The sequence below is a fragment of the Podarcis liolepis genome (assembly GCF_965112155.1).
Source record: "Podarcis liolepis genome assembly, chromosome: 16".
NCBI lineage: Eukaryota > Metazoa > Chordata > Lepidosauria > Squamata > Lacertidae > Podarcis > Podarcis liolepis.
The window spans coordinates 4,232,989-4,259,698 of record NC_139567.1 but is presented as its reverse complement, the minus strand read 5'-3'; the positions used below and the strand labels follow the sequence as shown (position 1 = coordinate 4,259,698).

Sequence of the window (26,710 nt, the reverse complement as noted above, 5' to 3'; positions counted from 1 at the left end):
AACCTCGGGTTTTTTCTGAGAAGCGGGAGCCCGATGTGTGTGAAGAAGCGGGGGGTGCCTATATCCAGATCCCGCGAGCTGTGAAACGTTTGGAAGATGGATCGAGATGTATGGCTGGATCGCCTCTTCATCCCAACAAACTGAGAATTTAAAAGAAGTATTTCGCTGCCCCATCCTCTGCATATCTACTCAGAAATAAGCCGCTGCTTTCAAAGGGACTTGCTACCGAGTAAGCGTGTCAGACTGGGAGTCCTACCCCTACTCACAGATAGCACATTGCTGGGATCTCTTTCCCTCTTCAAAGTCATTCCTGTTTCCCACCAGACGCGTGAAACGATCTATATGACACAGCAACAGCAACACATTCTTAATTAATTAATTAATTTATTGGAACACGGGGAAAAAATGGGACGACGCTCGGTGGAGGAAGAGTAACATTTTCGGCCGCAGCCGCGAAGGAAGCTGACTCGGTCCTCTTCTTCCAGAACCAGAGGTTAACAAGCCGCATACAAAGTATTTGGTAAGCAACTCGGAGAGGCGCCCCGCCCTCTTCCCGCGCCCCGCCCACCAGTTGTTGTTGTTTTAATTCCGCGCTCCTTGTCCGCCGCCGCGTGTATCAGTTTGGAGACCGAGTCTCCCCTTCTCGTCCAATGGGGTGACACTATGCAAATGGCGGCGCCTTATTTGGCAGCGCGCTCCGCCCCTTTTCCTAGGACGTTCTCTCCCGGCGCCGTAACCCATTCATGGGGAACTGGGCACCGAAAACCAGCCGCGCTTTGCGGGTTCAGAGGCTGTAATCAGACTCTCCTTTTCTTTCCCCATTGATCCCCGGCTGCTTTTCTTTTCTTTTTTTCCTCCCTCCCCGCCCACTTTCCTTCCCCTTCCTCTTTTTCCTCGTGGATTAGGGAGCCGTCAAGGCGACCCGGGTGTCTCCGCCGAGCAGGTGATCCCTGAGGCTGAGCAAGGACCGCGCTGTCCCGCGTTCTTCGGAAGATGATCGCCAGCCTCGGAAGGGGCTGATCAGCGCAGCAGCAACAACTTCGATCTGCCAGAAGCGAGAGAGGGACGGAAAACTCGCGCAGCACCCCCGCCATCACTCCTTTATCCCCTTTCTCCTCTTAAAGTGTCCGAGCAGCAGCAGCAGCCCCGGTCCTCCTTAAAGACGGAAGGAGCCGCTCAGGCCAACTTCTTGGGATTTCTGCGTCTCCTTGTTTTGAAGTTTCAGCTTCGTCCGGAAAGGGGAGCGCGCGTTGCGGGGGTGGGGGACACCGTTGTTTTGGTTTGTGTTTTGGAATAAACTTCTCCAATGTTTGGGATCCAAGATACTTTAGGAAGAGGACCCATCCTGAAAGACAAGGTGCTGGGCTCGGAGATGGATCCTGTCCGGTCCTGGGTCAGGAATGTCGGCGTGGTGGACGCGAACGTCGCCGCTCAAAGGTAAGTGGACCAAACCCTGAGTCTTGAAAAAGAAAAAAAAGTGATGATGATCGCGACGATTATTTCCTTTGCTCATCGTAGTTCTCTCCAAATAACCCGTTAACGATCCGCAGTGACTCGGGAACCGCGGGAGGCTCTTGCTGTGATCCCGGCGATTCCACTTTATTTATTTACGTTTTAATGCACTCGTGATAACCAGGACCAGCTGGGGAGATCCCGCATGCTCCAATGCCACGGCCTTTCCCCTGGTGGGGGCAGAATCAGTGTAATACCTTTTTTTTTGCGAGGGTGGGAGTCGCTTTAACTGTGAAATCCCAGCGATGTTTTACCGGAAAGCAAGTGCCATTGAGTTTTGGGGACTTTGTTCCAAGGAAGTCTTCGGCTCCTCCGAAAGGAAGATGAACTGAGCTTCAGGGGTTTACTTCCGAGTACTTTAGCGGCTTACTTACATCCCAAGGATCGTGCTGTTAGCCCCCACCCCCACCCCCGCTTAAGGAACAGGCACCATGGGACATGTTTGTGGACACTTATAGGGATGCTGTTCTGCTCTTCTGCAGTTTAAATGCTGTTAGGTGATTTTAGGCTGCAATCCTGCCACCGCCACAACCAGGATGCTTTTCCGCCAGCAGACAGGAGGACCATTGATGCAGGCGGTGAATCCACCGTTCTGATCTTCCCTGGCCCCAATTCAGATAGCGCTGCTGGACTTAGGGCGCTCATTATGCACCACCCCAACTTTAGGTGAGAATGTGCATTGCTTCCTTTACTTCAGTGAGGTGAGCTAGCCCCACGCTTAATCGGCGGAGTGGGGGCCCTAGACCTCTGACCCCAAAACCTTGCCCTGTCGCCATCGCAGTTCATACACTCAGGAGGTTCGTCTGAAACCACCTTTCAGCATAAGCCCCTGAAGGATGGAGGAACTTGCAGATGTTAATACAGAGTATCTTCTCCAGGTTCTCCCAGCCTGGAGCTGCATGACTCAGTTTAAGTAAAAAACAACAACACCGCCTTTTAAATGTATGCCACACTTCAAAGCCCGGATGCTAAAATGTTACGGGCGTGGGGGAGAGGGGCACTATGCGCAATTTTAACCATGTCTACTCAAAAGCAGATTTCAGTGGGGCTTGCTCTGAAGTAATTTGGGGCAGGATTGCAGTCTTAAAATGTCGGGGGCGGGCGACAGGGTTGCAAGCAAATCTAATGACCCAATCTGGAAAAAACTAACAATCTGATAGCTACAGTGTAGTTGAGCCAAAGTGAAGCGGATTTAAAGCGAGCGGGGCTGCGATCCTAAACACACATTTTAAAGTGTGCAATCCTAACTCCATTTACCCGAGAGTAAACCCTCTTTGAATTCACTAGTACTTAACTTCTGAGTAGGTAGAGTTAGGGTTGCGCTGTAAATCTAATTGAAGTCGATGGGATTTACTTTGGAGCAGCAAGCTTAAGATGAGGCGCCATAAATATATAATATATAACTAGGCAGGAAATGACATTCCGGTCAATGGAGCGACAATGGAATTGTGATGGGGGTGTAAAGATCTGAAGTCGGCTGAAGCTCTACTGAAAGTAAACTCCGCTAAATAATAACAGTGCATATATACCGACGGGAGTTTCAAAGAAATCTGTGTCCTAAAACGGACCATTGATCTCACTTAGCAACCCGCACACTCTGTGCAAGGCCGACCAACTTTTAATTCCGAGTCATGTAACAAATGGGTTTTAAGACCGAGCGGTCCCAAATGCTCTTGACCCGAAAAGAAGATCCACAGAAGGAAACGTGGAGGAAGGGTGACAGGAGAGAGATCACTATGGATCCCAGGCTTTAAAAGAGCCGCGGATCTTTCGTGGCTTTAAGCCACGGCCTTCAGGAAGGGAAGCTGACTAAAGCCGAGAGAATCCGGAGGCTTTAAAGCTCCGTTTCCGAAAAGGAAAGTCACCGGCGCAGGAGCAAACTCCATCGGCGCCCAGGCTCCGCCGCGCTTTAATCGGCCAGCTGCGCCAGGCAAATATCCTAGCCCAAACCTAACGGGTGCTTACACAGAAGTAATTTCTGTTGAACTCAGACTTCTCGAAAAGAGTGCTGGAGGAGGATCGCAGCCCGAGGAAGGTCTAAAACTCCTCTCCAAAGAACGAGATCCACCCCGTGTCTCCTTCTGGCGGCTCTTGGCGTTAGGAACCGAGACACCACCAGCTGCTAACTCCTTCCGATAGGTTTGCTTTCTAAGAAAAGCGGGAGAGGATGAAAACCAGCGCGACGATCCTGGAAACAGGTCCTTGCAAATAAGTTCCAGCGATTCCAGCAACACCTGCCCGACAAGGAAGGCACAGGCTTGAAGTAAGCCGAGACTTTTTTGTTCGCATTGAGGATTTTTCGTGAGGTTGAAGTCGTGGCCTGACAAGACTCTCATGCAAAAGGTGATTGCCGGGAGCAGCTTCCACTGACACCGATCCGTTTAGATCCACCTAGGTAGAACTTGCGCGTGTGTTCCGAAGACTTTTTAACGCGCTTCTTCGCAGGGCGGCCGCCTCTGGAGTTTGACGGGACTTTTTACCTAACGCGCATCAGCGCCAGTCTGCAGGATCACAGCTTTGCTAAGTGGATTTCCTTCCTAAATCAATTTCCCAATAGATCTGGAATCTGCAGAGGAGAAAACCGGAGACGGGTCAGAACGGTGCTGGGCTCTAGGAGTAGGAAAAGTTTCTGTTCCTAGGCAGATGCCAGGATTTTCCGGGCTGAACTGGAAGGCAGGGAGAATTAAGTCTACCCTGCAAGAGAGCGAAAATAAACATCCATCTTCTCTCCAGGGCCGTCGCCTCCCTCCTCCTGTGAAGATCGGCTTTCGCTGGGGGAGGTTTCCCCCCTCTGATTGTTCTAACAGGTCTTCCCACCTGGAGGCGCAAAAACAAACAACCGTCCCAAACTTTTCAAACTCCGTTGAGGAAATAAAACTCTGCCGTAATGAAATGAGGAAATAAAACTCTTCTTGTCCATACGGAGTAAACTAAATTCAATGGAAATTGTTTTTTTTAAAGGGAAATAGAATTTTAAATGCCTTTCCAATGCTCTTAGACGCATGTTTAAATTAACAGGAAGTCCCATTAAACTTTCTGGGATTTATTCGAGGAAGTGAGGTTAGGCAACTAGACTTGCCTAGAAAATAAAGTAGGATTTTTGGATCTTCAAATAGTCGCAAGTGTCTCCCCATTTTCCTCAGTGTTGTGATAGAGCAATCCGGGGTTAATTCGGGGATTTAAAGCGGGGTAAACCAAAATTAATTATTGGTCTTCAATACATGCTTGGAAAGTTATGTCCCGCCATTTCCTGCCAATGAATAAACAGGCTGCCCCAATCCTGAACAAACTTCCTAGGTCAAAGGGTGTTGCCTGAGCAATTTTTCCTGGAAATAAATCCTTTTGCTTTTAGTGGGAATTATCAGAATTATGTTTTTAAAACGCTGTAGCGTTGACCGTTCTTCAGACCCGACCTTTTGCATATTTACTGGGAAATAAGCCCCACGGAATCTAATGGGGCTTCTCCCCAACATAAACGGGCCTAGAACAGGTAATCATGACCCGGTAAGACTGCCTGCACCCTCGGACTGCAATACATTTACCTGTGAGCGAATCCCATTAAACCAATGGGACTTACTTCTGAGCAGGCATGTCTAGGATTGCGAAGTTAACATGGGAGGAAGTCCCAGTGGGATCCGTGAGATTTAGAGTAAACCTTCATAAAACAGGGCAGGAGAGCGAAGCAGGCAGCAGGCCGTAGTCAAAAGTCCGTGCTCAACTCCTATTGCTTTGCACAGTTAACAACGGCAGCGGGGGCTGTTTAAAGCGGTAGGGTTTACTCTGGAAGATATGCATAAAATCCGTGCAAGAAGAAGGGGATTTGGAGGGAGGAGGGGGAGTCAAATATACGATCCTATGCAAACTTAACTCCGAGGAACTTACATGTAAGCGAAGAAACGGATTGGATCAAATGAGAATCTATTCCAGTGAAGGCGCCTAGCCTACATGTGCCGAACACGCGCAGGGCCCGGTAGTATTTACGGTATCTTCGCTTGTTCACTGGTCAGTGAGCCACCAATCCTACACGCCTTGACTTTGGAGCCAGCTGGATGGGCCTGCCTTGTCTTGGAAGTTTCGTCCTGTTCAGCGGTCCCTCCTCCGAAAGCGGGGAGGTTGGGAAGGCGACAGGTAGGCGCCTTGTCTCAGATACAATCCACTTCCTGCTCTCACCGCCGCGCGACTCTACCTGAAAGAGTTCAGAGTCCGCTGAAAGCTTTGCGACTTGCTTTTCACTGAATTCGTTGAGAGGATTGGGGCTGCCAAGAGGGCAGTTTTAGACAGCAAAGCGCTTACCTGGCTTGCAAGCCTCCATGAAAACAGCAGGACTAAATTTCCGAATGACCCTGCGCCGGATTGCATTGGCAATTAGGAAATTGCAAATCGTGCCATTGACACGATCGACGCCCCGGGCTTAAGCGAGCACTTCCTTTCGCAGTTTCTCCGAAATCGATGAACTTTCCCGGTTCAGCGCTACACAGTCCTCCTCCCGCCGCAGCGCCCCTAAGCGACGCGTTTCGAAACGGGGCAGCCATATAGAAGGGGAGGGGAACCCTCTCGCATTGATCACCATCCATTGATCCGAATTGGGTTCTTAACGGGAAGCGCACAGAAGTCGCTTCGCTGTTGTTTAACAAGACAGACCCTTTCCTCACCTCCTCCCGGGACCAGCAACTTGAAAGTAGTCCACGGAGCCTCAGGCGTCGCGGGTTGGCGAGCTGGATCGGGTCTAAAGCGAACAAGGACCTTTGGTGGTTGGGAATGCTTAGACCCAGCTCTTTTGCCCTGGGCTATTTCTCAATGGACTTGCTTCCTAACAAGACCAGGCTGTTGAGAAGGAGAAATGAACGGATTTGCGTATGTTTGAAGGCTGCTGGCACCCAAGAAACGAAACGGATTCGGAGATTTCCCGGTTCTTCTCTGACCTCCAGCTCCGGAGCTTCTGTTTAGTTCTGGTAAATCAAAAGGATATCTTTTAAAAACACAAACACCACAACTCCCCCCCCCCCAAGTACCCCAAGAATCATTATCCTTCAGCTTTCCCGGAATTAATGATAGAAAATGTTGGCGAAGAAGATGAGAATAAAAGTCACCAGGCGGAGCCGGCCTTACTGTTAGACAGGGGGAGGCGGCCCGGTCCTCGCAAGAGTTGTTTTGAGGTGGGGTTTTTTTTGGGGGGGGGGTTGCAGCGTTAAAGATTAGCAAAAGGAAAACAGCTTGCTTTATTTTAATTCTGATTTATTTTAATTTTGTCTTACATATATTGCAATGATAAAATGTGGAGGATATTCTGTCTCCCAGGCCCGGGAAGCGGAATATTGGTGGGGCCACCTCAAGCCAACCGTGCTAGAATCTGAGGCGGGCTTCTTGCAGGTGAATCGTCTATTGGGGCTCTTTCCCCTGTGCTGCTCCCCGCCCCCGGTCCCCCCCATGCCCACTACCAAAAGTAAATAAATAAAAACAACCACATTGTGACACCTTAAAGGCCCTGTCAAATATCTCTTGAGGCAGAAACCTTAGAGTCCCCGATCCGTCAGACGCCTGCAGTGTTTGCTTTCTTTCTGTCGGGCACATATTAACGGTTAGCAACCGGGCTAAAATAATTTGGAAATAGAAGAGGAGGAGGAGGAAAGAGTTCTTGCATTTGATGAAAATAACTTTAGCTTTCTGGCCGAAGAAACCTGTTGGTTTTTAAAGTGTCGCAAAACTCGTCCGTCTCTCTCTCTCTGTGTGTGACTAAGTATAGCATGCGGAAATGAAAGTAACGGCCGGATCCTATCTGTGTTTGACTCTGAAACTCTCAGTGGCAATCCTGTGCCTGCTTACTGTTGGAAGGAAGTCCCACTGAATTTAGCGAGACTTGCTCCCAGGAAGCGTGTATGGAGGACTGCAAACCAACGTTGAACTCGGATGCGCGCTGCGTTGGGAGGCCCACCGGGCGCAGGCATAGGATCGCGCTCAGCCGCGGCGCCTATTTTACGTCCGTTCACATTTGCTCATTCATTCCACTTCTCTCCCTCCTTTCCCCCCCCCCCTTTCCTTTCTTCCACAGCGGCGTGGCTTTGTCGCGAGCCCACTTCGAAAAGCAGCCGCCCTCCAACTTGAGAAAGTCAAATTTTTTCCACTTCGTCTTGGCGCTTTACGACCGGCAAGGGCAGCCCGTGGAGATCGAGCGGACGGCGTTTGTGGACTTCGTGGAAAACGACAAAGTAAGGCCTTTATTAGGTTTGATCGCTCTCTCTGAGCCCCTCACCCCACCCCACCCCATCCCAAAAACCCCTCCACGTCACCCAACTTGTGTCTCGCTCCTTAGTGTTAGCGCAATTTTTTAAAGAGATAAATCAAGCTGAGATGCTACAGACTTCTAAGAAAACGATCGCTAGAATTGGGGCTTATGAAATAGCACTCAAGCACCCTCGGATTGCCCTTTAAAAATCAGCAGCAAAAGCAGCTCCTGCTAATTTCTAGGAACTGAATCTTCTTGGCAAGGATTGATTTATCAGTTTCTCCCTGGAGTTAAAAAGGCGCAACCCACTGCCAGGAGGTTCTCCTGCGCAAAGCGCCGATCGAAATACACCTGAGCCCCGCCAGTGCAGCTCCCGTTCATTACTACCAGCTCAAGAGAACTTCCTCTGAGCTGGCCTTGCTGGTTGGTTTCATCTGGGCTCAGAGGCTTGTCAGTTTCGCTTCCTGCAAGTCTTGGAAGCCTTCCTGCAAAGCGGCCCGCGATTCTGCCAGAGTTAAGCACTTCTGCAGCAGGCGCCTAACCTTGTTCGTTCAAAAGTGCGCCGTTGGGTTTACTCTCTCGTAAGCTTGCTTAAGAACTGCACTCTTTGCGCGATTCCCAACAGGACTTAGAAGTCCTTAACTTTGGCGAAGCTGATGCTCCCCGCGGCTACTGGGCATATACGTTTAAAACTAGCGCCCTGCGTTTCGTTTGTCGAGTTATACTGCATATCATTAACCGATGGGATCTTCTCTGGTGCAGTAGGTGACTGCTGACGTAATTTTAAAATAAGATGTTAAGTCCTCCTCCTCCCTTCCTTCCCAGCACTTCTCTCTGGGCCCTTCTCCCCCTCCCGTCTTTTTCCAGGGAATTTCCAGGTCAAGTGCTGGAAAGACTGAAATGAACCCTCGGCTGAAATTTCTGTCTCCAAAGCCCCATCATCCCGGATCGCCGGTCCAGGAGGCAACATCACGTCTCCATCAGTCGCGGTTTAAAACACACAAACACACTTATTTTAGCGAAACTAAACTACACAGGCTATCGGCGTCAGATTTTAGAGGCAAAAATTCCGTCCCGGGTCAAGGCAAGCCGGAAAGGTCCGAGCAGCTCTCCGGAGTGCAAAAGTCCTCCGCATCAAATTCTCTTTTTTTGTAGCACTTAAGGAGAAGGGGTGGGGTGGGGTGGGCAAATCTTGGGTAACTCTTACTTGGAAGGACAATGGGACTGACTTCCGAGTAAACCACGGATCAGCTCGACCAGCTCAAGAAAAGGCTCATTTGTGCCAGTAAAACACTTTCCTGCTAGCCCAGACCCCTATGCACACTTACTTGAACTACGTGGGACTTGCTCCTGAATAAAAATAAATGGGATATTGCGCCGGCAACCCTGTTTGAATCAGTTCTCTCTTTCCCTTCTCGGCAGGAACAAGGCAACGAAAAAACCAATAACGGGACCCACTACAAATTGCAGCTTCTTTACAGTAACGGTGAGTCCCCTCCCTCTGGGGTTCAGAAAGAGCGATGAGAGTATTTGGGGAGCTCGTGTTCTAAAGGGATAATGTCTTGATTAAAGCTAAAATCAGAAATTTTACCCCCACCTCCATGTTGAAGTCAGTCCGAAAGAGAAATAACTGACACTGGTATGGATGCTGGTCCCAGTTCTGCCACAGGTAAATACGATTGACAGGTCAGTAATGGTTTCAAAAACCTCACAAACTCATATGACCAGAAAAGGCAACAAGGGACCAAAACCCGATGCACGTATTCAATGGGAAACTGCTTCTTTTAATTCATTTGTTAAAAAATTGGAAAAAAAAATTCACCTCCAGTAAATAGGTTTGGTAGGTCTCATTTCATTTCATTTCTTTTTTTAAACTACTGAAGCCTGTTTAATCTGGAGTAGCAGCAGGGCGAAATAGAGATGCACGTCCTCATTGAGACTAGTGCCTATTTCAATCCAGTTTTGAAGCTCCCTTCACCAAAACAAATCCCCAGAATTCTTCATGGCCGAGGTGGGGGAGTGTCCAGCACTCCAGCCACTAGACCACACTGGCTCTCAATAGATAGTGAAATAAAACGGATAGCACATTTGTAAAACTAAGCAGGGTCTGGTATGGTTTCAAATTGGGTGGGGGACTGAGTGTTGAGAATTCCTGCACAGCAGGGGGTGGACTAGATGACCCTCAGGGGTCCCTTCCAACTCCACAATTCTTTAAAAGACTGGCCGTTGCATAAAGTACATTGGGCTGGTGTTGTGAATAAGTGTGATAAGCTGTTCTGTTCAATTAACTCCTTTTGAGGTTGCAAAGAAATGTTCATGTTAGGCCACCACTCCGTTCACAGCATAGGTTGCCCAGTCCACTGGTGTGTGTGTGTGTGTGTGTGTGTGTGTGTGTGTGCGCGCGCGCGCAACACTTGCCTGTTCCTGGGCACCAGCAGCCCCCGTCGCACCACTCATTTCGGCAGCTTTACTAGATAAGAGAGAAGAGAATGAATACTAGTGCTGTACCTTCAGTTTCTTGAAAGTTTTCTTCCTTTGCAAAAATGGCTTCCATTTTTTATTTTTTGCCTCATTTTCAGGGAACATTCAAATTTTGGTTGGGTCAGCATTTTTATGTTACCTTATTGTTGTGAGGTGGGCAGAGGTGGCACACCCATACGTCTGGAATTTCCCAGACATATGCAGAATACTGCAGTTGGAAGTGGTGTCTGGGCAGAAATCTCTAAAATATCTGGGAAAATCTGGACGTATGGCAACCCAAGTTGGCAGTGTTGTTCGGGGTGATTTTCCTTAAAAATACCTCCAAAACTTCGGTTTTTTTGTTGTTTTGCAAATTTGTTTGAAATATGGCAACCCTCACATATATTCCTTTCCACTAAACCTCCCCCCCCGCCCCCAGCAGTTTGCAGACTTGCAGGCTCATGGGAGGAGTTGCCACATGATGTCTCGCTCTGGCCTTTAATTGAAGCATAGGAAGGCTACAGGGTATAGACCACTGGTGAGATGATTTGTAGTGTGAAAGAAAAGATACAGTACTCTTGCTGCTGCTTCTTCTTCTTCGGCGATCACTCGTAGCCGAGTAAGATTGTCTTCCCTAAACACGGTTTTAAGAATGCAAGCACACCTTGGACACTTAAAAAGGGAAGTAGGCATTCCACTCATTAGAATGTCACTGAAATTTTCTCTCCCCTTGGATAATTTTCAAATGAAATTTCATTTCTCATTAATAGAAGGGGAATGGCCAGGGGGTGGAGGAAAATGTAAGAGCAATTTTCAACTCGGCACCAATGAATATATCGATCTGGATCTGTTTGGATCAGAAGAGGGATCAAGTGAGGATGGAGCAGGAATGACTTTAGAGCAGGAGTGGGGAATTGGTGGCTCTCCAGATGTTGTTGGGGACTTGAACTCTCATTTGCTAGCATGGCCAATGGCCAGGGATGCTGGGCATTGTAGGCCGCCATCATGGTGAGGGCCACAGGTTCCCCATGCCTGATTTAATGACTTGGGAACTGATCATTTGGAATTGTCTTATTTTTATTCTATCATGTTCTTCAATGTTCCCTGTAGGTGTCAGAACTGAACAAGATCTCTTCGTTCGGCTCATTGACTCAGTCACAAAACAGGTAAGATCAAGCAAATTGTCTGTCTCCTGCCCTTTAATTTCCCTACCTACTTGAATTTCTTCCTAATCAAAGCTATGTCTGTAGCATTCTAATCAAGTGTTGGTGTTTCTCATATCCAAACTATTTCTAGTGAGATTTTTTTAATGCATAGATTGCCTGCTATGTGAAAAAAAAATAATACTTTCAATAATCAGACCTGCTTTTCTCCCTTTCTTTTTTAAAAAAACCAATTAACATAATACTACTACTAATACATGCTGCTGCTACTACTACTACTGCTAATTCCCATCTCTCAATGCTTGTTCACATTTCTATAGCCTATCGCCTATGAAGGACAAAACAAGAATCCAGAAATGTGCAGAGTTTTACTCACCCATGAAGTTATGTGCAGGTAAGACAGCTTCTGTTATTTCTGTGTCTGCAGCCACCTTGCAGAATCTAAGCAGGTCTGGGTCTGCTCAGTGACAGAACCCATGAACCCCATGTATTCTAATTTAAACTCTATAATGGAAGAAAGGCAGAATATCAATGTATTAAAATAAAGCAACCCCTTTTCATTGGTGCGATGTGTGATTTGCACAATGAAAGGGGTGAAAAGTTTGCATTATTTGTGAAAAGATACTGATCATATAAGTCCAAAATAAATTTTAAACCTGTGATCTTCCAGTTGCTATAGAACAACAGCTCCTATCACCCCGACTTCTTGGCCCTGCTGGCTGGGGCTGATGGGATGATAGGAGCTGTAGTCCACCTGGGAGACCTCAGGTTCCCTCTTCCTGGGCTTCAGGCAGGTTCTCCAGCTCCAGCCCACTCAGCCTTATCTGAAGATAGTGGGATCTGAATGTAGAATCTTTTCCATGAAAACGTGTTCTTTACCATTCAGCATCCATGGACTGTGCTGTGGACTCTATGGAAATAAACTTACGTAGGAAAGTTGTGGAAGTGTGCTTTAGCATCCAGCTGTGCATCTATTAGACACAACCAGTTTCAGGCTTGCTGAGTGGAAAATTCGATCGATAGATTCCTTTAGTTGACACTTTTTGTTATTTTTCCTGGAAAATCTGTCAGATTACTGCTGCAAAGTTCTGCATGGGTGTACACACACACACACACACACACACACACACACACACACACACACACACACACAGAGTGGGCTGTTTCCAATGTAGTGCTGTGTTAATGACATTTAGTGGTACTGTATATTGGTTCTGCTGGTGAAATGGCTCATGCCAGCAGAACGTTGTTGCACAAGTAAATGCATAAGCAGGTTGCTAGTAACTTAGTTGCACGATGGATTGTGCAATCTGTGGTGCGACATGCTTCTGCTAGTGCTGCTGTTGCACTGGATTCCTGTTATACCACATTAAAACTTGCCCTCTTGTTAGCAAGCAGAGAACACTGAATTCAGCCCCTAAAGGTTGCAATCCTATACCCACTTACCTGGGACTAAGCCCCATTGAGCTCAATGGGACTTACATTTAGGATTGGACTGAAATGTTCTCCCTGAGCTTCCCTCTCCCTTGCCCCTTGCTCCTGTGTATAGGTTAGCATCACAGACGTAACCAGGATTTTTGTGGTGGGCAGGACTTGGGGGGGGCAGGACCAATGTGATTGGTCAGGTAGTTAAGTATTTCTATTGTTTACTTGATCTGGGGGGGGGGGGTAACTGCCCCCTGCCCCCTTGGCTATGCCCATGGTTAGCATGCTCCACTTCATGCATTAAAAGTGTGGATATTCCTGGATGCACACTTGCAGACAAATGTATATCTTACCTATCTGGTAACTTTTAACCTGCTTTCTGGTCCCCCTTTTCATTTTTGCTGCAACTTTTAAGTAATTCATCAATTAGCTTTGATTAAATTAAATTGAAAATGTGTGTGCGCCAGCAGATTAACTGGGTAGTAGGTATTTAATTTTTTTATAAAAATTCTGCAATACAATTACTTAATGAAATCTGAGGGTTGCAGGCACCATACCAGAAGAAGCATTCCATCCTTCTGCTACACACTTGGGGTGGGGTAGGGAGATTGCATCTTCTAAGCAGGTTTACACTGTAACACAGGTATGCATGATCTAAAATCAATTTCCTCTTCAAGCATGAGTTTGTTTATTCATATGCAAATGTACGCAGCTTTAATACAGCAAATATGATGAACTGATTCATGGCATAATCTTATCTGTACATACTTGGACATTAAACTCGCTGTGTTCAGTGGGGCTTATTCCATACTATGTGCATTTAAGATGGCAGCATATTATTTTTTTAACTGGGTGAAAGTCCTAGTTGGCACATGGCAGTGCAAATTGGCAGTGATCTTTATGTTAAAGCTGCAATCCTATGCACACTTCCCTGTTTGTAAAAGTACAATGGCTGTACCCAGGGTTAGTCTTGCTCAGAGAAGACCTGATGTAATTGATGGACCTAGCTAACTTGGGTTCATCAAATTAAGTCAGTTTATTCCGAGTGGAACTTAGCTGGATACATCCCAATGAAACTTACTTCTGAGTAAAAATGCATATTCTTTGAGTGAAGTTGGTCGATGGTATTTTCTTCAGCTGAGAAACATGAGACCAATCTTGATCTTAGTCTGACTCCATTGTCCAAGGGTTTCAGGGTTTTTTTAGTCTAGCAGTGCTTGACCATATGTGTTTTCTCTAGTACTTAAAACTGCTAGGTGTTGTGCAAAAATTAAAATTAAAGAGGGCCCTTACAATTTTTCTCTAGATTCTAAAGAGATCACAATTGATCTCAATACGTATATGTTATTTCAAATGCTGACATGCTTTTTCTTTCTATTTAAGCCCCCCCCCCCAAATCACATGAATTCTGTTGAAAGTTGTGTTCATGTTCTTCATAATCAGAAAGCTGGTATATCAGTGAAATTGTGGAAAGAATGCATCCAAAAGGATAACAATGGCTTTGTATGTGTGAAAACAATAGGAATTGTTGCATGCGTTTTCTCCATGTTGGTCTTCAAATATTTTTCATTATGGATATGCACAAGCATGTTTATTTTGGAAAGTGCCATAGCTCAGTGGTGGAACATTATTTTGCAAGCAGAAAATCCCAGGTTCAGTTCCTGGCATCTCCAGGTAGGGTTAGGCAAGTCCCCTGTCTGAAACCCTGGAAAGCCAGTTAGTCAGTAAACAGTAGGCGGTTTAGAGATACATAGGCAAATGGTCTAACTCTTATGTCTCTAAGTCTGTGTGCTCTTTATCAGACCATGTGGCTGTAAGCAAGTCTGAATATGAAGGCTGTATTTTTGTCAGTCTTATGCCATTGATAAATGTTTTACAAAGTACAGAAGGGCGGATCTTAACTGAAAGAAGTTTACAATCTAAAATCCTCCAAGCAGAAGACAGATGTAATTGTTCTTGTGTTCTCTCTCTCTCTCTCTCTCTCTCTCTCTCACACACACACACACACCACATTGTGTACTATCTTGCTTGGCAAAGACTTTGGAAACTTTAAAAGCTTGCCACAGTCTTGTGTCACTTTGGTTGATCCTAATGAAAGTATTTCCTAACTTTGGTTTTGAGGTTTAAAACTGTGCCAGGATTGTGTTCATGGCATGGTATTAATATCTGAGCATGATCAGTGCACATAAAATTCTTAGGATAGCAGTACAAGAATGTTCCTTTGTGCAAGGAGAAATCCTCGCACTGACAAAATGTTCACTTTAGTGCTACATTGAGTACAACCCAAAGTGCATCAAATTTATATGTGCTAAATACAGTTGACACAATCCAGCCACAATGGAGCACATTTAACTCACATTGATTTTAAGGGAAGAGTTAAGCATGTGTTTAAATCCCTTCTACTGAAATAAATTGGATTTAAAGGCAATTAACTTTTGCTAGGTCATACCAAGTAAAAGGAAGCCAAGTTTCATTAGCTAAATATGCTTGGTCCTCACAAATATGGGAGGGGGAGGTAATTTTATACAAAATTTAGTGACAGAGTACAACTTGACATTAATATGATGTTATAATTAATTGTTCATTATCTCAAGCACAGTGTTCCATTTTGTGGGACAAAACTCATGCTTAATTTGTGTGACTGTGCGGGTAAACATAGCATCTTTTTGTGTGAAATCTTTTTCCTTATCAGAGAATAACACTGTATTCTGGTCATCAGTTAGGAATGAGATGTTCAGTGTGTACTTTACTTTTGGACTTCAAAAGAAGTTTTACAAATAGGAAAGCATTTCCTGTGAAATGCTTTAACACAAGCATGATTACGTAAGAAAAAGGGGGTAATCTGACATTTTATAGATCCTTCTCGCAAGGGTTATAACATATCATAAATGGAGGCTAGCGTTTTCCCCACATTGCCATATCACTGCTCATATATTACATGAATATGCAGGCAGAACTCTTGGGCTCTTATGCCTTGGCTTATACATCAAATGCTTTGTATTAATTGTGATGGCAAAAAAGGCTCTCTGGTTATAAAATAATTATTTGTTAACATGTAACCACCTTGCTTGATAGATTAACTGAGGAAGAATGAGAATTCTCTGATGTCTTTTCAATGTAATGCGTGGATTAGTGAACCAAATCAAGAGCTCTCTATAAAAACCTTAATCGGGTAATTTGAGCAGAAGTCTTTATGTAGACATAACTTTTATAAATTGGATTTTTTAAAACAGAAAACAACAAAATGAGCATAAGGATGTATTTCATGTGGAATAAGGTTTGATATAACCTATTGAAGCTTAGTTAATTTTGACACTTTTATTTTAAGCCCAATAATCAGATCTCACTGTGAGCTGCTTAAGAAGCAGCATCAATTTTTAAAGCTCCTAGTTTAGCCTGCATTAGTAACAGTATATCAAAATTTAATGTACTGTACTAGCCTTGCCGTTCAAGTGGATGCCCATTGTCTTTGAGTGACAGGCCTTGCTTTTCAGCCTCAGTCAGAAGATAAACATCTTTCTGGTTTGTCATATGGAACTGCACGACTATTCAGCTCAAATGCAGACAAGTGTATCCAGCAGCCCCTACATCTTTCTCCGAGTGACAGATGCGAGCTTAGCAGGGATGTTGTCTAAATATTTATGCAGATGCAATGATGTGTCACTGGTAGAAGAAGGGGAAATCTCTGTTTCACAATAATTAGTGTACTTGTTTAGTACTTGGAGGGTGGAGTCAAGCTGTTGGTGTTGACACCTTAAAATCTTTAAAGTGTGCTCTGTGAAGCTTCATTGATTTAAATGAAACTTCTACAGAATATAGTTCCGATGGGAGAAGTTAGAAACATAAGCCATCGATCCTCTTAGCTGAATACAAACGTATGCAAAATCTTTGCTCATATGATGGATAAAAATAAGGCATTTCCCCTCCTGGAATAATCCTGCCTCCCCACTCCCCAGTCTTGCCAACTATTCACTAAGAGGAAAACTGTTTTGTTTTGCTGTTGCCAGAAAGCCCCAGTGCCCTTGATGCTCAGGGGGGTGAAAAGGTATTATAATGTGAACAGAAGTAGTCTCGGGGCCTACAGCTGGCTAATAACAGAGTTGCATTGAGTGCAAGCGAGACCCACAGCTGTGACTTTCGCCACAAGGCCCAGACTAGACAGCAGCAGACATAATCAGCTGAGCCAGGCGGCCAGTGAGCCTAGGTCTTTATCGGCCAGATGGTGTGAATTTAGACACTTTTGTTATGCAATGCCAGGGAGGAGTTGGGGAGAAGAAAACAAAACAAAGGCCACCATGCTGGGTGCTTATTTGAGTTTGAAATTAGAGACAGATTTTTTTTTTCTTTTTGGTGAAAGTTGAGGGCTGAATTTTAAAACCATTTTGGAAGGGGGAGGGGAAAGACATAAGCCCTTCTTTGAAATGGGCAGCTTTCTGGGCCATCCAGTTTCTTCCAAGGCTATGTTTCACCTAGAGCGCTATTTGTGTGTATATCCCCAGCATGCAACTATCCTCGCTATTGATGTGCTAAACTAGATGTCACACTAGTCCTATAGTTAAGAAGAATATATATTTTAGAAGTAAATAGAAGGTGTTTTGTGTGTGTGTGAGAGAATGAGAGTGTCTCATCTGGATTGGGACCCTGGTGGAATAGGACTATTTTTCCTTTGCCTCAGTACCAGTTGCAAGCAGCCCTCCCATGCCAGCTGTTTGCATTAGGGTGGCTGCATGTGCATCACTATAAAAGGAAAAATGCATCAACCCACATACCCCAAAAAGGAGGCAACAGGGAAACAGACATCCATGTATTGATTTATATGTATAGGCATGCATTTAGAAAGCTTTCTGCAATTTAAAACCAAAACGCAATACACCTCAGACAGTGACCTAGTGTGTTTTCTGGGTGCTAACTATGGACCGACAACTTTCATGCTCAGATTCTGCTCTCTTACTGTTCCTTATCTCTCAACTGGGATTGGGCCCGACATGCTTTCAAATAAAAGACTCCTCCAAAGAGAGGACTGTCCACTGTAAAGTAGGACACCCCCCCCCCGTTGCATTGACAGGAAAGCTCCCATTGGAACCACTCATCTTTTTAAAACAGGAGGTATTTTGCAATATGGGGACTCTTGCACCCCAAACAACATATGGCTACTTGCTACCCCAAATTTATTTTGCCTGATTTTGCGAGTGGAAGTTCCACAAGTGATGTTAATGCCTTTTAAAAATCAACAGTTATGCTGCCCAGTTTCCCATTTCTTGGCTTAGAAATATGAGTCTCCAAGTAGGACGTGGAACAAAATGTTGCAGTGTGAAAGAGAGCTACTGTTCAGGGTTCCAACCAGCCAGTTCTGCTCTTTGCAAGGTGTGGGGAACCTTTGACCCTTCAAATATAACTCCCATGAGCCCCAGCAAGCAATAGATGATGAGAGTTGCAGTTCAGAAACATCTGGAGGGCCAAAGTTCCCCACACCTGCTTGTTGTCATTCATGTGTGGATAGCTCAGTTGGTTGAGCATAAGACTCCTACAGTAATCTCAGGGTTGTGGGTTCAAGCCCCAACTTGGGCAAACGATTCTTGCATTGCAGGGGGTTGGACCAAATGGTGTTTGTGGTCCCTTCCAATTCTACGATTCTGCAATTCCATTAGGGACGTGGGTGATGCTGTGGGTTAATCCACAGAGCCTAGGACTTGCCGATCAGAAGGTCAGAGGTTCGAATCCCTGTGACGGGGTGAGCTCCCGTTGCTTGGTCCCTGCTCCTGCCAACCTAGCAGTTCGAAAGCATGTCAAAGTGCAAGTAGATAAATAGGTACCACTCTGGCGGGAAGGTAAACGGCATTTCCGTGCGCTACTCTGATTCACCAGAAGTGGCTTAGTCCTGCTGGCCACATGATCCAGAAGCTGTACTCCGGCTCCCTCGGCCAATAAAGCGAGATGAGCGCCGCAACCCCAGAGTCGGTCACGACTGGACCTAATGGTCAGGGGTCCCTTTACCTTTTACAATTCCATTCCTCTTCCTCCTAACTTCCTGCTTCTGTCCACCCCACCCAACAATCGTAGGTCAGCATTCCATGCTGCAGAAAGGTTTCAATTCTCATTCCACCCCTGCATTTTGAGGTCATTACAGTTCTTTCTTGTCACATACACAGTGGCAGCTCATTGGAATAGGTGGGGCAGAAAGCAAGGAGGCCAACAGTAGGGGGTCAGAGCAAAGGGTTCATGAATATCAAGCCAATGATAGGTGGAGCCAACAAATTCTGGTTTTGTCCCCACCCACTTTCCTACTGCATTCTAGAATGGCAATGTCAAGATTGAGGAGAAAGAGGAAACTGATGGACATTGCTACTTGCTAAACTCGTTGTGAAGAATGAGGTGGTGGGGCCTGGCTGAGGACACCCTGAGTTGGGAAGGCAGTGTCCCACTTGCCCCAATGGACTAGCCTCCACTGCTTTACCACTATGCATATGGAAACCTACAGTGTGTGGTGGGGGAGCCATTTAGAGTGGAGAAGCAGGGGCAGGACTCTCCTACTGCCCTGCTCTACCCCCAGTTGTTTTGCTTGTTCAAGAAAAGAGTTGGTGAAACTTCCCCAGCACTGAGTTTCAGCTTGCAGTAACCCTTTCTCAGGCTTATTGGAATGAGAGGCATTTTTGCTTTTCAGAATATTCCTTCTGAGTACGGTGCACTGATGCCAGCAAACTTTCTTTCTTCCAAAATTTCCCATTGCAAGCAAATGAGACAGATGGCTTTCACTTTGCATCTGGATTCTCTTAGTGTGCTTTGCTTGATCATGTGGTTTACCACAAGGGGCAGAGGATCATAGACCAGGAACTTACATACACCTTCACCCGCTTCTAGCCCCAACTGATCCTATTGACTGCGGACCCCAAAATATTAAAGTATGTCTTATGTTAGCACAGGAACACAGAAAGCTGTCATATCAATTGAGATCATTCAGTATTTCAGCACTCCCTACAGCCTGAGGGCTGCATTCTGTTCTGGGGAAGCTTTGAGGGGCCAGGGATGAGCAGGGCCAAAGGTAGCAGTGGCTGGGGCAATTCAATTCATGAGAGCCAGTGTGGTGTAGTGGTTAGAGCATTAGACTAGGATTTGGCAGACCAGGGTTCAAATCCCCACTCAGCCATGACCTTAGGCCAGTCACCCACTCTTAGCTTAACCCATGTCACAAAGTTGTTGTGAGGATAAAATGGGGAGGAGAGAACTATATCACTCCACCTTGAGCTCCTTGGAGGAAAGGTGGCAGATGGCAATAACTAAATAAATTTTACCTTTTTACAGTAGGTTTGTTCGCACACATTCTCTTCTCTGTCTTAAGCCCAGATGAGCAAGAGGCTTTGTTAGAATTCAGTGATATATTCCAGCCAGTCAAAAACACTCAAATCTTCTTAAAGCTTCTGTGCCGGGTTCTTGATATTCCCATCCCGTTTTTTGCAGTTTCAGGCAGAAAACAAAAAGGATCTTCAAGCTTCAGTTAGGCCACCATTCATGCTTCGCAGTTGTGTCCAGCTTGCTGGGCTACACTTGTGCAAGCTGCCCTGTGGGGCACACCTTGCACGCCACTTTGTGGCTGCAATTTAGTTACATTGTGCTTGATTTCATCTGAGACTCTAAAAATATACATGCAACCTAACTATTTATATCCTTGAAAGTGGATCAAAATTTTATTGCACATTCAGCAGACATATAAAGTTATAATATTTTACCAGTGGGAAATGAGCCAGCCACTCAGTGGCATTAAAAATTACTTGAAGGCCTGGGCTGTTGTGTATTTATCATAACATTATTAAAAAGTTGGGAAGGTGCAATTGCAAGGGTGGCCCCGGGTTTGAGAGGGGCTCTGGTGTGGACTGGAGACGGTGGGCAGCTATTTCCCACAATGACCTAGAAACAGTGGTTACTTCTGCCTGACTGGAATGTGTCTTTGAACTCTGATAATGCCTCTTGCTTTCCTGGAAGGAGGACAAAGCAAGACATGTGAGGGAATGTAGAAACTAGCCTCCTGTGCAGAGGTAAATTTGGCATTTGTTATTCCACCCACATTTGCTTTTGGTCCTGTCTGCCATTGGCATGTGACTCCCAGAACGTTGTCCCAAAAGGAATGTAACCATCATGCCGTGAAAAGTTTCCCACTCTGGGCTCAGATGTTTGGAGAAGGCAGGGCAGTGTATGATGAAGACAAGGAGAAGGAGGAGAAGGAGCAAGGGGAGGCAGGAGCATGGCAGTGGGGCCCCCAACAGAAGGTGGGGCCCAATGATACCTGCCTCTGGTGCCCACCTTGGTTATACTTAGTGAATTATCATCCTTTTTTGTTTGTTTCCTTCGATCTCCAGCCGTTGTTGTGAAAAGAAAAGCTGTGGAAACCGCAATGAGACTCCTTCAGACCCTGTGATCATCGACAGGTAGGAAATAAAAGTTAAGTTTTAAAAAAGCAACAAAAACAAAGAGCAAGGTTTTTTTATCATGTGCAACTGGATGAGGTGGAGAATCTTGATGCAAGTATCTGCTTAACAGTTGATGTTAGTGCTGTACTATTTTTTTTTGGGGGGGGAAGACTCAAAATTTCTTGGCCTTCTTTGATGGAATGTCTGTTCTTAAAAAAATAGAATGTCTTCTGTTTGCTTATCTAAGCTTGGCTAAGTCTTCACTGTGTGGCAGCATGCTTGATGTTGTCTGTTTGGTGAGGGATGGGCTCCTGCTGGATACGTAGAACAGAGATAGCATTTCAGGTCCCGCTTGCTGCTTCATTAACATTCCTTTATAAAATAATGATGTTGCAGGCACATTCTTGTGGAAAAAGCATTAGCCAAGTTTGAAATGCCTGGCATTGGAATTACTATAAACTTTTCTGCAGATCATTGTATTTCCACATTTGCTTTGTCTCAAGAGTTGTTTCTTTCTGAGCCAGAGTCAAAAAGTGTTCCCTTTTGTATCCTGATTGCAATTTGGGGCCTCTAATGAAAAATTGGTAGCAAACAGGGTTTGAAGTTGGCTGATATATTGGTGGTGAAATTAACAGTCACTTTTTGGGAAGAGAATGAGCTCACGAAGTTTGATAAGCTTTTGTGTGTGTGTGTCTGGTGGTGCCTGTTGCTTTGGAGGTCTTGTATATGGTTGAAAGAGACACTCTGTGCATCAATATAGATCATTAAGTTGAATATGAAAGCTGTAGGTGGAAGCTGTTAGAAGTGTATGTGTGTGTTGTGGACTGAACCCCTCAACACAACACAGACAATCACCCACATGAATGCATTTATTGCAATTTCCCTGAAATTACTCATGTTGCTCCAGAGGACAATGTTTGGAAATTGCAAGGAAGCAGAATTCAGCTACATGTTGAGTTAAGGGCTATTTGGCAATAAAACAGACTGCCTCAGGAGGTGGTGGCTTCTCCTTTTCTGAAGGTATGTAATGCAGCTAGCCCTGCCATTAGACAAAGTGAGGCAACTGCATCAGGCGGCAGTTGCTGGAGGGCAGCAGTGGCAGCATCCTGGCTGTTCCTCATAAACCTCACGCCGCCAGTCACCTGCCTCTGTGTAAACTAATCTGCTGCCTCAGATGCAATGGATGATGCTCATCACTGTCCTCTGTTACTAGTGCTGAAGTTAGATTCAGCTGCTAGTCCGGTTGGCTTCTGTGCATGAAATAGGAAGGGGCTGCCATCTTGTCCTCCGCCTCAGGCAGAACAATGTATTGGACCTGTTCTGGAATTTAAGCAGAGGTTAAGCAGAGGTTAGCTACCTGTGAAGCATGCTGCGAAAGTAAGAGTCCTGCCCTGTGCAGGGCGTGCCCTATGACCTTCAAGTTCCCATCTGTTGTTGGGCTACTTAAGTAAAGCAAATGTCATGTATTATTATTATTATTATTATTATTATTATTATTATTATTATTATTATTATTTGTTTGTTGTTGTGAGTAGACTGATGGTTCACAATGTGATCTGGAACATCTCTATTACTTCTCTATTACTTTTCTTTCTCCTCTGAAACAATACAAGAGTTGGAAGCAGGTATGTGTGTGTTTTACATGTGCAGTATGTATGTATGTGATAAGTTAAAAGGATACAGTTCCATTTCCTTCAGACATACTGGTGAGCAAAATTACATGATTGCAAAGTTCTGTTCTGCAAGGTGGAGGGCAAGGGTGGCCTGTTCTGTTTCAGTGTCTTACCACAGTCACATGGCTGCAGCTTATGGCGAGATCTCATGGATCTCTTGAAAGAACTTGTGGAAGTCTCATGCGCTCTCACTGGAAGCCATTGCCACTGCACAAACCTGGCGGCAGCAGGGGTGAGCAGCATGCCTGCAGAGGCACTTCCTGCAAGATTCTGCCACCTGAGGCAGGCTCCTTCTCTCCACCTCATGGGCCTCAGTGAAGGGAATGGTTGGCCATGACTTAAGACTTTTAAATAAATCGTATAGCACAGCCCTATACAAGTCTATTCATAAGTAAGTCCCACTGAACTCAACGGACCTTACTCCCAGGTAGCTGGCTATAGAATTGCAGCCCTCGTCTATTAATTGTATGAGATTTATTAATTGTTTAAGTTGGCATGAATTTTGCTCATTAATAAGGAAATAATTTTGAAGGGGAAAAATAAAATTTGTTTGATTTGTTTCTGGACGATAAATGTTAGTTGCATTAGGAACTGTCTTAGAAGCATTTCCTCCTGTGAGAGAGTTAAGGATAGTGCTTTTCATCTGCTACTTTTAAAAAGTAAAATAAAAAAAAATTAACTTTATGGTGCCTGGTTATTATTATTATTTTGGGAGGTGCGTTTTAGTAAAAAAAAAATCAGTCAAGAGGTTTGATCAACAGAATGTGAAAATCGTATCTGGAATTGCTTCAGGAATTCTGTGAAATGATAGCATTTGGGGCAATGCTTCATGCTACTTCCAGAGGTTTCTCTAAAGCATGTTTAATGCAGAATTATTATTACTATTTATTATTATTATTATTCTGCAAAAAGCAACTACGCAGAGCTCCTGCAGATTGAAAGTGTGGCACGTGTGGAGGAAGGGGTTAATAATTTCCTCTCTGTGCCTTTTTCCTGCCAGAAACTGCTTCTTCCTCCAGCATCTGTTTGTCCCTGAAGATGTCAGATTTTCATTAATCAGCACCTTCCAATGACAACAGAAATGAGAGGGGTGGAGTATGAGTTGCACTGGGAAGATGATACGTAAAAGAAAAGGGTCAGTCCTATTCTTCCCACACACAACAGTCCTGATCTGGCCACCTGTCTTCCATGCAGTGGTCTGCTTTCCACCAGTCTTTTCTGAAGTGATCCAGTTTTCATCTCTCTCTTGCACAGTCCAGATTTGTTGTGTAATCAGCAGATCTCACATGTTTGTATCCAATCTCTTTCCATCAGTTCATCAGCCCACATCTATTACATCTAAGTGTCAAGGGGTTTATGGGTTAATTTCTTACAGAAACAGCCTAAGTCTCCACCATTCCAGTAGGATAGTTAAGATTTTAATATATAGCTCAAATTTTGCAATTTGTACAAACTGGTCTCATGCAATTCCCCCCAAATTGTTGCATTTTGACATAGTTCTGCCAGAGACATAAGCAAATCACCTCCCTAAACATCCCTTCCAATGCAGCTCATCTCACCAGTCATATGTATGCCAAACTGTGCTTTGGGGGCAAAACGGCAATTTTTACAAAAATTATAGAAATATAAAATTATTAAGAATTTATTAAAATAAACTGCTATCTATTCAACATATGACGTTTCAGTGATGGACTAATCACGCATACATTTGCATAGTTCTAAAGAAAAAAAGACTCTTACCTTGGCTGCAAACACACCATACATTTAAAATACACAGATTTCCCCAAAGAATCATGGGAACTGTAGTATACCCCTCACAGAGCTACAATTCCCAACTACAGTTCCCAGGATTCTCTGGGGGAAGCCATGTGCTCTAAATTTATTTATACCCACCTACCAACCAAAGTTCTCGAGGCAGCTTATAGTATATAATCAGATAACAGTTAAAATAAATGGTGATGCAATAGTCACTGCAGCCGAGCAACAATGTAGGTAAGTCCTCACTCCTTTTGTTCTTCAGCATCCAGCAAATGCCCTTCTGCAGCTGAGTTTCCTGGCTGTTGCAGAGGCTAGATGTTAGTCCCACACAGGCCAGGATGCCCTCCCTGAGTGGCTGCTCCTGATGTGTCTCATAGTCCTGGCTGTGGTGACAGATGCAGGAAGTGCTGGGTGGGTGTGATGTGCCTCCTTCCCAGCTTTCAGCTGTTCCAACAATTTAGGGCGTTGTGGTTCAGCACTGTGCTGCTGGCACATTTATATTCAGCCCCTTTCCTAATGATCCCTCGCATGTGGCATCTGCCCTTTCCACATTTTCTTTGAGCTGCCCCCCTTCCTACAAAAAGATCCCTTTTCCAGCTCAGGTATAGTGTGCACACAGCCTTTGTATTTAGATGATGCATCCAGGAGTTGCTACTTGACACCATTACTTAACAGTATGTATTTATTTACAGAGAAGAGGCATTCCACCTAATTTCAAGGGTGCTTGCCTCTTTTAACGTGACTCCTGTATTAAAAACCACATGCTCCTTAAATTAACCGGAGCGTTCCAATCAGTGTGCGCTTTAAAATTTTTATTTTAAGTCTGCAATCCAGTGCACGTGGAATCAACAACCAGCTCCATTTAAAACAATCAGACTTATTTTTGAGTAGCCATTGCACTACTGATCAAGGCTGCAATCTTACCCATATTTACTTGGAAGCAAGTCCCTTTGAACTCAGCAAGGCTCACCTCTGAGTTAATTTGCGTAGGTCAGGGCTGCAGATATAAAAGGATACTGAATGGATGTTGGTAAACAAAATGCCAGCACAAGTTATTTTATTAACTGACATGAAAAGTTTTGTTGGAGGTAAAACTTTGCTAACAGGGCGTGGGGTGATTATTGCTTTAAAAATATTGGGGAAAATAACAAAAAGCCATTTGTGTGAGATCGTTGTAGAAAGGTCCACACTGAGTTGATGTGTAAGGTAATGGCTTTTAAGGAAATGTACTTGGGTGTGATGAAAGAAGCAAAATTGAGTTTGGGAAGCCTTTCTTATGCGATGGAACAGAACTAAACTAGAAGAAATGGCATGGTTAACTTTGTTATAAGAATTTATACTTATAAATCAATGGAAGACTTTGAAAGAAACTCTAAACTCTCCCTCTCCCTCTGTGCTCTCTCTGAGTGAGAGATCTCAATTCTGTCAGTTCTTGTTCATTAAGTATTTGTATGTTTGTTTGATTTAAATGAAGTAAAGGAAACGGGGGGAAATGAATGGGTACCAAGATAGTGATGAGGTATCCTGTCAATATGGTTCTTAAAACCTATCAGTTTGTTCCAGTCCTTCCTCCAAAGAGTTCACAGGAATAAGTTTCTCACAATGTTCCTGTGAGGTAGGTCAGACTGTTTCAAGACTGGAGAAATGTTCTCTCTAGTCTTTGGTCACACCCATTCCATACATTTAAAGCACATGACTTTCCCCAAAGAACTCTGGGAATTGTAGTTTTTTAAGGGCACTAGGAATTCTAGGCCTATGAGGGGTAAACTACAGTTCCCAGGAGTCTTTGGGGGAGTCATGTGCTTTAAATGATCTGACTTTGTATAAGGCTGCTTCCTACATCTCTTGTACTGAACAGAGCTTCTTTCCAGAATCTCTCTTTTTAAAAAGAAGGAGTGACATATCTACTGCTTCTTCTAGTTTGCCCCCACGGCACTTGCCAAATCCCACTACAGAGAGCTGTCCAGTTCTGTAAAGCAGTGACAACAGCTTCCAGAATGGATAGTATCTTTCTTCTTCAGCTTTATAAATGAGTTGGAAGAAGGGGAGTGGGAATCTGTGGTTGGAGAACATAAACTCCTCTTGTCAACATTT

The 26,710-nt window shown here is 44.8% G+C and overlaps 1 protein-coding gene across 2 annotated transcripts in view; it reads left to right on the top strand.

Annotated features, from left to right (window-relative positions):
* Positions 1-716: 716 nt before the first annotated feature.
* EBF2 (EBF transcription factor 2) overlaps positions 717-26,710 on the top strand; it is a 252,092-nt gene continuing 226,098 nt past the window's right edge. For both annotated transcript variants that reach the window (XM_083480543.1, XM_083480544.1), the window contains exons 1-6: positions 717-1,437; positions 7,562-7,718; positions 9,158-9,221; positions 11,306-11,361; positions 11,679-11,752; positions 21,135-21,203. In XM_083480543.1, coding sequence (XP_083336669.1) covers positions 1,307-1,437; positions 7,562-7,718; positions 9,158-9,221; positions 11,306-11,361; positions 11,679-11,752; positions 21,135-21,203 — 551 coding nt within the window. In that variant the 5' untranslated portion in view covers positions 717-1,306. The remainder of the gene's footprint in view (positions 1,438-7,561; positions 7,719-9,157; positions 9,222-11,305; positions 11,362-11,678; positions 11,753-21,134; positions 21,204-26,710) is intronic.